This window comes from Culex quinquefasciatus, chromosome 3 (assembly GCF_015732765.1).
Source record: "Culex quinquefasciatus strain JHB chromosome 3, VPISU_Cqui_1.0_pri_paternal, whole genome shotgun sequence".
NCBI classification, from domain to species: domain Eukaryota; kingdom Metazoa; phylum Arthropoda; class Insecta; order Diptera; family Culicidae; genus Culex; species Culex quinquefasciatus.
The window spans coordinates 88,910,995-88,922,547 of NC_051863.1; the positions used below are offsets into that span (position 1 = coordinate 88,910,995).

The following is an 11,553-nucleotide window of genomic DNA, read 5'->3' on the forward strand; positions in this document are numbered from 1 at the left end:
ATTTCAACTTATTCCTTGGAACGTGATTTTCGCTAGACTCCCCCAACAAGCCACGGTCTTCATGCATGAGCCCTTGTGGCCATTTCCCCCTGGCGAAACTTACCTGGCCTCCAGAAGTCGACAATCGAAAACCACAAGCACAAACATTTATTACCAAAGAAAACTTCTTGAAAAATTTCTCTAAAAGTCAACGCACAAGCACATTCCGCCAATCAGCTGGCCAGCACGTCAAAACATGTCTGTTTTGTTTCCAAGCGTTACGGTCGACTTTAAAAAATAACGCAACTTTTCTGCTTTAAACATGGATCACAACTTCGTGAACTAGTTCATAACTTCATGAAGTGCCCATCATGATTTCATGATTTTTGTACCATGATTTCATGAATTTGTTCACGTTTCCATGAACACGCTTGTTTGCTAAATTCGTGATTTTTTGTTCATGGCTACGAGAACGCTTTTTTTGCGTGTAAGCCTTCTAGATATACCTTCACGTATACATATCGGCTCAGAATCAAATTCTGAGCAAATGTCTGTGCGTGTGGATGGACGTAGAATTTTTTTTCTCACTCACTTTTCTCGGAACTGGCCCGACCGATTCTGTCCGGATCTATGTTTTTGGATTTGCCTTTAGGTCCTTTAAGTCTTTTTTAAATTTCATCCGGTTTGGTGCAGTACCTTAAAAGTTATGTTCGAAAAACTGTTTTGGTTGATACAAAAAAGGGTCATTATTTACATTATTTGAAAGCTCCGTCGGATAGCTGTCGGAACTTTCGACTCAGTGCACGCACACAAACACTGCAGTGCTTTCAAATGGTTCATTGAATTTATCATAGATGGCAGCACTCAGATGTATAGTGTCTTTACTAAGGAAGCGTTAGCCAAAACTTTCGTAATGTGTGGTTGCAAGGCTTTTAGGAGGAAGGCAGCAACCACCTGCTGGTAGATTAAGTAACGTTTTTACATTTTAATTAAAAAATTACCTGAAGCAACTTTAAGTAGTTTGGTCAAAATTTGCAACAAATGTTTTGATTTGGCATATTTTCCCAGTAGTTGGAAAAATGCCAAAGTAGTTCCGATTTTGAAACCGGATAAAAATCCTGCTGAAGCCTCAAGCTAGCGGCCCATTAGTTTGCTTTTATCTATTAGTAAATTATTCGAAAGAATAATTCTTAATAGAATGATGACGCACATTAATGAAAATTCAATTTTCGCTGATGAGCAGTTTGGATTTCGCCTTGGGCATTCAACAACTCATCAGTTGTTGAGAGTTTCAAATTTAATTCGAAGCAACAAATCTGAGGGCTACTTTACTGGCGCTGCTCTTCTAGACATAGAAAAAGCATTTGACAGTGTTTGGCATAAAGGTTTGATTGTGAAATTGAAAAGGTTTAATTTTCCGATTTATATCGTGAAAATTATCCAAAATTATTTGACGGATCGTACACTGCAGGTATGTTATCAGAATAGCAAATCTGATCAACTACCTGTACGTGCTGGCGTCCCTCAAGGAAGCATTTTGGGTCCAATTTTATACAATATTTTTACTTCTGACTTGCCTGATTTGCCCCAGGATGACAGAAATCACTTTTGCTGATGATACAAGCATCTCCGCCAAAGGTAGAAGCCTTCGTGTCATCACAAGAAGATTACAAAAGCTTGGATATTTTCAATTCTTATTTGAAAGAATGGAAAATTTCTCCAAATGCTGCAAAAACTCAACTTATTATTTTCCCTCACAAACCAAGGGCTGATTTTCTTAAACCAAAAAGTCAACACATTATAAAGATGAATGAGGTAAATTTAAAGTGGGAGGATCAAGTGAAATATCTTGGACTTGCTTTTGACAAAAACCTTACTTACAAGGATCACATTGAAAGTATCCAGGTTAAATGTAACAAATATATTAAATGTTTGTATCCACTTATAAACAGGAATTCTAGACTTTGTCTCAAGAATAAGCTGTTAATTTATAAACAAATTTTCAGACCTGCCATGTTTTATGCTGTGCCGATCTGGACAAGCTGTTGCTTAACCAGGAAGAAAAAACTTCAGAGGATTCAGAACAAAATTCTGAAAATGATTCTGAAACTTCCTCCCTGATTCAGCACCAGTGAACTTCATCAATTAGCCGAAGTGGACACTTTGGATGTTATGTCCAATAAGATAATTGATGCATTTCGACAAAAATCATTGCAGTCTTCAGCTGCATTGATCCGCTCTTTATATAGTTTATAAGTTAGTTTTAAGGATCCCTTTTCCCTTTTGTACATGTCCTACATTTGAAATCACTGAATAGCGAAAACTAAAATATTTCATGAATAAATGAAAGTTGCTAGTAATTAAAATTGAGGTGAAAAGTCATCGATTGTGATTGGACACTCAATAATATTTTAACTGAATGTACATGGAAGAGAAAATCTGAATAAATATAAATTAAAAAAAAAGCTGTCCCAATTTGCCCTATGTGTCCCGGTTCGCCCCAGATCACGGTACCTTTAAAAAAAACTCTAGAATTAGCGAATCCGCTCTGTGTTTAATCTGAATCAGGGGTCTTATAAGCTAGAAATTCATATAACGTAGGTCCGAAGTCTTGTTGACAAAATGGCAAAAATTATAAAATTCCAAGAATTGTCTCGAAGAAAGCCTATTTTATTTCAATTTTTCCCCTCCTTTAATGAGGTTTTAACATGGTATCTTGGATCACTTTGGACTTTAGGTATAAATTTTAATTAAGTCTTTTTTTAGTGGTATACACTCCTAAATATTCCGAAAGAATTCCGAAACAGATTTATCAACATGGGCAGTCCAGATGAAATAACATTACAGTGGATAGAACAGTCACGTCTTGAATCCAGTAAACTATGGCTCCAATTGTGGCACTTATTGGCTAAAGCATTCCTCAGCGTATTTATGACACAAACAGATGTAAATGGAATATTAAGGCGTGGATCAATGTACATTTTATCTGATAACCAGTTTCAAACGATTCTTACTAATAGTGGACTGAAGAATTTAGCAAACAATGGTAACAACACTGTAAGTATTACAAATGGAATCCAGCAATTAATTTCTGTTAAAATTGAATGTCCGGGAAAACACGTTTGCATGTGTTTTGTTTATCGAAAATCTCCGTGAAAGTAGAACAATGCTAAAAGATTTTGCGTAAGTGTGAGTACATCGATTTAAGCTAACTTTATTTGCTAAATACTAGGGTGGTCCAAATCCGGGCTTTCTCGGGATTGATCCATCTTTAGGCTAAATTTCAAATTTAAGCTCATTCTGACCTCAGGAACCCCTCCCTCTAATCGCTTGAATTTATATGGGAAAAATCGTCAAAATGTATGGAGAAAAGCAACTATTTTACTTTTTTACCTGTGGAGGGCGCCATAGTCGTCCAATCTTTATCAATTCTCAGATGACCTTCATTAAACTTAGAACAACTTTCCGAAGACACCATATTTTTTGGATTTTTTACTGATAAGTTATTAGCTTCTGAAAATTACCATTTTGGCGCAGACTGCTCTAAGGGGCTACCTAGAAACAATAATTTTTAAATGCACGTGCGTGCTCGCTTGCCTGCCAAAAAATCTTTAAAATATGGTGCCTCTGAGTCAGTGTCTTGCGAACCTTCGAGGTGAACGGACACTAGAGCGCTGCGGTATTTTTTACTACCTAAGCTCAGAGTTATTTCAAAAAAATTCACAGTCTTTTTAAAGACTACCTGAGTTACTTTCCAAAATTCTAAACAGTCTTTTCAAGACTAACCCCACCTGAAATTTTGTTGTATTTTACAAACGAAGCCATCTTTTTAAGAGAACTTTGCTTGCAAAATGCGTCAAAACAAAGGTAAACGCAAATCTTCTGAAGATTTGGTCGTTACGTCGGTGAAGCGTTTGAACGCTAAATCGGCTAACGGAAACAGAAAAAGAAAACAGCCTCATCCGAGGTCTGATTCTGATTCTGAAAGTGAGGTCAATCCTCCAATTCCATTGGCAAACAGTTTCGGTGTTTTATCCGAAACTGTTGACAAGAATCCTTCTCCTCGTACTGAGCCTTCTGCCGTCGAGAAACGAGTAAAGGCTCCGCCAATTGTAGTGACTTCCGTCTCCGATTTGGCCAGCTTTCGAACGCAACTGAAGAATTGCAAGGAAACTTGCAATTTGAAGGTTTCGTTCCAGCTTGGTCGAAGAGGAGAATGTCGCTTGTTGACGGAATCTTTACAAGATCACCAAACTTTTGTTGGTTATTTGAAAAACCACAAACACAATTTCTACACGTATGAGACCAAGAATGCTCGTCCATTCAAGGCGGTCCTGAAAGGTCTCTCCAACGACTTGTCGGTGGATGAGATCAAAAACGAACTTAAGGTGTTGCTTGGCTTTGCCCCATCCCAAGTAATACCAATGAAGAAAAAATCAAACGGGAATATTTCTCGCTTTGGTTTGACTTCACAATTTTATCTGATTCATTTCAACAGAAATGAAATCAACAATTTGAAACTTTTGGACAAAGTTCAGTTTTTGTTCCATGTACGGGTAAAGTGGGAGCATTTTAAGAAACATGGCGGTAATGGCCAGAATCTGACCCAGTGCCGGCGTTGCCAGGCATTCGGTCACGGTACTGATCATTGCGCCATGGTTCCAAAATGCATGGTTTGCGGGGATTCTTCTCACGACAAGGACAATTGTCCCGTGAAAGAAGTCACCCAATTTAAATGTGCAAATTGTGGTGGAAATCACAAATCAAATTTCTGGGATTGCCCCATCAGAAAAAGGTTTTGGATTCTCGTGCTAAGCATCAGCCGAAATCCAAACCGAAATTTTCTCAAAGTCAGGTTGTACCTGCATCTTTAAATCAAACGTTCGTGCTGTCTCACTCTGAAGCTAGACAAAATACTTCTACCGTGGAAAAGTTAGGTAACACAATGGCATTTCTTATGCCAACGTCGTTTCGGGTTCGGGTTCATCCACGAATTTTAAATCCTCTACCAATTTTCAAATTGGGCAGGTACCTCAAATTTCATTTGAAAATTTTTCTGCTGGCAACGCTTTGGGATCTTCTGATCTCGGCGATGTTACGTTTGAAAAATGACTTTTTGCAAAACTCACTGTTTGGTTTGATTCAAACAATGAGTAATGCTACATCCATGATGGAAGCTATCCAGATTGGATTAAAATTTGCGAATGATGTTGTTCTTACCCTGAAGTTTAATCATGGATCTAAGTAATTCCATCAATATTATGAATTTTAATGCTCGCTCTTTAAAAGCGAAAGAAAATGAATTTTTCAACTTTTACGAGTTCATAACGTGCATGTTGCTGTTATAACCGAAACATTTTTAAAAACTGGCACTTATTTGAAAAGTGATCCAGATTATAAAGTTATAACCAATAACAGAATGAATCGAAATGGCGGTGGAGTTGCAATAGTTATCCACCGTAGTATGACTTATAGCACGTTACGTGACTTTAAGTTAAAAGTTATTGAAAGTTTGGGCATTGAACTTGAAACTTCTTTTGGGAAAATTATGATTGCAGCTGCATATTTGCCTTCCAATGCACTGGGGAAAATAAAAATTATTTCAAAGGGGATTTGAATAAACTTACTCGGCATAGATCTCGATTTTTGATCATCGGTGATTTTAATGCCAAACACCAATCTTGGAATAATTCAAAAGTAAATTCCAATGGTAAAATTCTATTCAGAGATTGCACTTCTGGTCTTTATTCGGTTTTATACCCGAATGGGCCAACTTGCTTTTCTTCTGTTAGAAATCCATCAACAATTGATTTGGTTTTGACAAATCAAAGTCAGTATTGTGGTCCTTTAGTGACTCATGCTGATTTTGATTCTGATCACCTTCCAGTAACTTTTTCACTTTCTCATGAAGCAGTTACCAGACCCAATAGTTCTGTGTTTAATTACCACAAAGCTAATTGGGACAGGTATCAGCATCATATTGAGAATAATTTAAATCATGATTTTGTTTTAGAAACCAAAGCTGATATTGATTCAGCCTTGGAATCTTTAACTAATGCAATTTTGGATGCTAGGAATATTGCTATTCCTAAAGTCCAAGTCAAATTTGATTCTCCCATTATTGATGACGATCTTCAGCTTCTGATTCGTCTGAAAATGTTCGCCGAAGACAGTATCAACGTTCTCGTGATCCTGCACTGAAGCGAATTCAAAAGATTTGCAAAAGGTTATTGACCACAGATTCACTCTCCTGCGAAATGAAAAGTTCGCAAGAGATGTCGAACAAATTAAACCTTATTCCAAACCTTTTGGAAACTTTCAAAGGTTCTTAAGAAACCTCAAAACCAATCCCTTCTTTAAAAGATGGTGATAATATTCTATTAACTAACGGGGAAAAAGCTCAAAAACTTGCTCAGCAGTTTGAGAGTGCTCATAATTTCAACTTAAATGTTTTGAGTCCTATTGAAGATCAAATTTCAATAGAATTTCAGAATATTGTTGAACAAGAATTTTCATCAGATGAAGTTTTTAATACGGATCTGAATGAAATAAAATCTATTATCAAAAAATTTAAAAATATGAAAGCCCCTGGTGAGGATGGCATTTTTTACATTTTAATTAAAAAATTACCAGAAGCAACTTTAAGTAGCTTGGTCAAAATTTTCAACAAATGTTTTGATTTGGCATATTTTCCCAGTAGTTGGAAAAATGCCAAAGTAGTTCCGATTTTGAAACCGGATAAAAATCCTGCTGAAGCCTCAAGCTATCGGCCCATTAGTTTGCTTTCATCTATTAGTAAATTATTCGAAAGAATAATTCTTAATAGAATGATGACGCACATTAATGAAAATTCAATTTTCGCTGATGAGCAGTTTGGATTTCGCCTTGGGCATTCAACTACTCATCAGTTGTTGAGAGTTTCAAATTTAATTCGAAGCAACAAATCTGAGGGCTATTCTACTGGCGCTGCTCTTCTAGACATAGAAAAAGCATTTGACAGTGTTTGGCATAAAGGTTTGATTGCGAAATTGAAAAGGTTTAATTTTCCGATTTATATCGTGAAAATTATTCAAAATTATTTGACGGATCGTACTCTGCAGGTATGTTATCAGAATAGCAAATCTGATCAACTACCTGTACGTGCTGGCGTCCCTCAAGGAAGCATTTTGGGTCCAATTTTATACAATATTTTTACTTCTGACTTGCCTGATTTGCCCCCAGGATGTCAGAAATCACTTTTGCTGATGATACAAGCATCTCCGCCAAAGGTAGAAGCCTTCGTGTCATCACAAGAAGATTACAAAAGCTTGGATATTTTCAATTCTTATTTGAAAGAATGGAAAATTACTCCAAATGCTGCAAAACTCAACTTATTATTTTCCCTCACAAACCAAGGGCTGATTTTCTTAAACCAAAAGTCATCACATTATAAAGATGAATGAGGTAAATTTAAAGTGGGAGGATCAAGTGAAATATCTTGGACTTGCTTTTGACAAAAACCTTACTTACAAGGATCACATTGAAAGTATCCAGGTTAAATGTAACAAATATATTAAATGTTTGTATCCACTTATAAACAGGAATTCTAGACTTTGTCTCAAGAATAAACTGTTAATTTATAAACAAATTTTCAGACCTGCCATGCTTTATGCTGTGCCGATCTGGACAAGCTGTTGCTTAACCAGGAAGAAAAAACTTCAGAGGATTCAGAACAAAATTCTGAAAATGATTCTGAAACTTCCTCCCTGGTTCAGCACCAGTGAACTTCATCAATTAGCCGAAGTTGACACTTTGGATGTTATGTCCAATAAGATAATTGATGCATTTCGACAAAAATCATTGCAGTCTTCAGCTGCATTGATCCGCTCTTTATATAGTTTATAAGTTAGTTTTAAGGTATCCCTTTTCCCTTTTGTACATGTAGGACCTCCTACATTTGAAATCACTGAATAGCGAAAGCTACAATATTTCATGAATAAATGAAAGTTGCTAGTATTTAAAATTGAGGTGAAAAGTCATCGATTGTGATTGGACACTCAATAATATTTTAACTGAATGAATGTACATGGAAGAAAATCAAAATAAATATAAATTAAAAAAAAAAAAAAAAAAAAAAAAAAAATGGTGCCTCCGAGAATTGATAAAGATTGGACGACTATTGCGCCCTCTACAGGTAAAAACTGAAACAGTTCATCTCCATACAATTTGACAATTTCCCATACAAACTTCAAGCGATTAGAGGGAGGGGTTCCCGTGGTCAGAATGAGCTCAAATTTGGAATTTCGCCTTGTGATGGGTCAACCTTTGATTTCAGGGGGTAGCCCCGAAAAAGCCTGAATTTGGATACTTAGTATTCGTGACTTAGTGAAGAATATATGTGATATTTATCGCTTTTACCATCATCAACGTTGGGTTGATGATGAATAAAATATGTCCGAGCGTAGAAGATGGGAAAGAGATCAAAGTCTTGTCGGACTGTGCAAGAGTTGAATAAAGATCACTCGCATATATTCCGATTAAGATATCTCCTTTACATACCTACCCATTTTTTTTCAGATACGAGTTTTAGACATTGGTGCTGGTGACGGAGAAGTTACAGCACGATTAGTAAATGCGATATCTTTGCTTGTGCCAGATTCGAACATAACTCTTTTTGCAACAGAGTCTAGTTGGGTTATGCGAAGCCGATTAGCAGAAAAGCAAATCCAGTGAGTAACTAAAAAAAAAAGTGGTCGGAATACACAATTTTATGCTACACAGCAAAAAATAGTGTAATTTTGGAAAGTGTAGTTTTAGAAGGTTGAATATTACCTCTGTTATAATGTAATTTTACCTAAATTAAGACTGAAAAAGTGATATTACACCAGAATAGTGGTAAAATTACACATTTTCAGAGGTAAAATTACTAAAAATAATTTTATGAAGAAAAAAAAATATGAAAAAGAGGTAAAATTACACTTTTTTTGACATAAAAGTTGTACCCCTTCCCAGATGTGATATTACCACGATTTTTTCTGTTTAGTAATGATAACCTTTTCTTGGTTTCAGGGTTGTCGAGGAAATAAACGTTCTTAATAATGTTGACTTTGTATCATGTTTAAATGTATTAGACCGTTGCATTGACCCACTAGCACTTCTGCATGAGATTTACAGCGTACTTGCGCCTGACGGACGCTTAATGGTAGCATTGGTGTTGCCGTACAGCCATTATGTGGAAAAAAGTCGGTTTCAATTGAATCATAAATGTTTGTGTAAACAAATTTACTCTTTTGGTTTTTTATTTTTAGATTCGAGTCATTTGCCATTAAGGCCACTTTTGGATCACTGGCCTAATCACACAGGAATGTCCATTGAAAAAGAAATAGAAGCTTTTTTTAAAAAACTTGAAATTGTTGGTTTTACAATTTTATCCTGGACTAAGGCACCGTATTTATGTGAAGGAGATTTAAGGCAATCGTTTTATTGGCTAGATGATATAGTAGTTGTATGTTCAAAATAATTTTTTATGAATTAAAAAACTTGCAGTTATCATCATGAAGTTTTTGTTATTTAAGTTTTTGCCTTCCTCACCTCACTGAGGAAAGGCTATAAAATCACTCGAAAAACGAACTTCTTAAATAGGCCTCGTAGACCCACCTTCACGTATACATGTCGACTCAGAATCAAATTCTGAGCAAATGTCTGTGTGTGTGGAAAGAAGGGCTTTTTCCCAACATTTTTCGGGGTATACCGAAATATCTCATAATTTTTTTTTTGAAGATTATTTTTCGATTTTATGGGATATTTGTTCAAAAAAGTCACAGAAAATAGGTGCATGCATGTTGATATCACTCAAACTTCTTATTTATATGCCTTGGGGACTCTAACCAACTACATTTGACCAATATTTGACCTCCAATCAAAAAAATCGAACCAAATTTACCAGAAGTCTAGCTTTCTTTGAAATTACTCCAAAATCTAAGCTGGAAACCCCGATATGACCGAAAATAAATCATTTCTTTGTACAATTTGTAATGAAAATACAGCAAAACATTGCCCAGATACGAATTTGAGTATTAAACAATGCAAAATATAGATTATTAAATAAATAAGCTGTTTATTACCCAATAGGTTCAAAACAATAGTTTTTCAATCCTCTGCCACATCACACTATTACATTTTAAAACATTTTAAAATCAATCACATTGTAGAAAACAGTTTTCTGAACAAGTTCCATAAGAAAGTTTCAATTTTGGTTCAATATAAGCAGAGATATGCCCAATTTCCTGAAATAAATAGTGCCTTTCTCCAAAATTTCTTAATTTAATTACCTTTCACATGATGGGCACTACTAAGATATTTTTTATGATGAAAATATTTTATTAAAACATAGAAATTATAACAAGTTTTGACGAAATTCATGAAAATTATTCTATAGCATTAATTACAAAACTTAGTAGTCAGTGACCATCATGTGAAAGGTAATTAAATTAAGAAATTTTGGAGAAAGGCACTATTTATTTCAGGAAATTGGGCATATCTCTGCTTATATTGAACCAAAACTGAAACTTTTTTATGGAACTTGTTCAGAAAACTGTTTTCTACAATGTGATTGATTCTAAAATGTTTTAAAATGTAATTGTGTAATGTGGCAGAGGATTGAAAAAAAATCGGAACCTATTGGGTAATAAACAGCTTATTAAATGAAAAATCTATGTTTTGCATTGTTTAATGCTCAAATTTGTATACGGGCAATGTGTTGCTTTAATTTCATGACAAATTGTACAAAGAAAAGATTTACTTTCGGTCGTATCGGGGTTTCCAGCTTGGATTTTGGGGTAATTTCAAAGAAAGCTAGACATCTGGTAAATTTGGTTCGAATTTTGTTATTGGAGGTCAAATATTGGTCAAATATAGTTGGTTAGTGTCCCCAAGGCATATTTATAAGAAATTTGAGTGATATCAACATGAATGCACCGATTTTCTGTGACTTTTTTGAACAAATATCCCATAAAATCGAAAAATAATCTTCAAAAAAAAAAAGTTAGTCTAGACCCCCCGACGAAATATTTCGGTAAACCCCGCAAAATTTCGGGAAAGAGCCCTTCTTTCACGGTGCCAAGTATCAGACATACCGATTTTTTTTATCTTTGAGGTCTCGAAAAAGTACACCGTGAGTTAAGTACTTAAAAAGTTATGCTAAAAATCCGATTTAATCCCACATGGGGTGAGATAGAGCCTTTCTTACTAAAGAATATAACAATGGTAGAACTTCTTTCAATTCATAACATCGACTTTATTTATTTATAACATCAGCACAAAAGAAAGTCTTATGATGAAAGCAATCCCAAGTAACCACAAGCACTAAATTGAAGTATTTATTCAGTACTAAATCAGCATTCGAATGCTTTGAAGTAGTAAATAAGCTTTGCGAATGCCTCAAAGTACCAAAACTTTGCAGCATAGGGGGATGGCGTCGCTATTTTTAGACCACATTTTCCACTTTTGCTCATCGAAACCGACTGCTTTATCGACTTCATTTTGCTGGGCGAGATAGGACGCCGTCTATTTTTAGACGATGACTCAGCACTTTTA

General features: G+C 35.4%; 1 protein-coding gene across 2 annotated transcripts in view; it reads left to right on the forward strand.

The window, feature by feature from the left end:
• Positions 1–9,517, forward strand: part of LOC6048655 (methyltransferase-like protein 9) — a 73,019-nt gene extending 63,502 nt beyond the window's left edge. For both annotated transcript variants that reach the window (XM_038263670.1, XM_001865506.2), the window contains 4 exons: positions 2,746–3,036; positions 8,536–8,687; positions 9,028–9,200; positions 9,267–9,517. In XM_038263670.1, coding sequence (XP_038119598.1) covers positions 2,746–3,036; positions 8,536–8,687; positions 9,028–9,200; positions 9,267–9,478 — 828 coding nt within the window. In that variant the 3' untranslated portion in view covers positions 9,479–9,517. The remainder of the gene's footprint in view (positions 1–2,745; positions 3,037–8,535; positions 8,688–9,027; positions 9,201–9,266) is intronic.
• Positions 9,518–11,553: the final 2,036 nt, after the last annotated feature.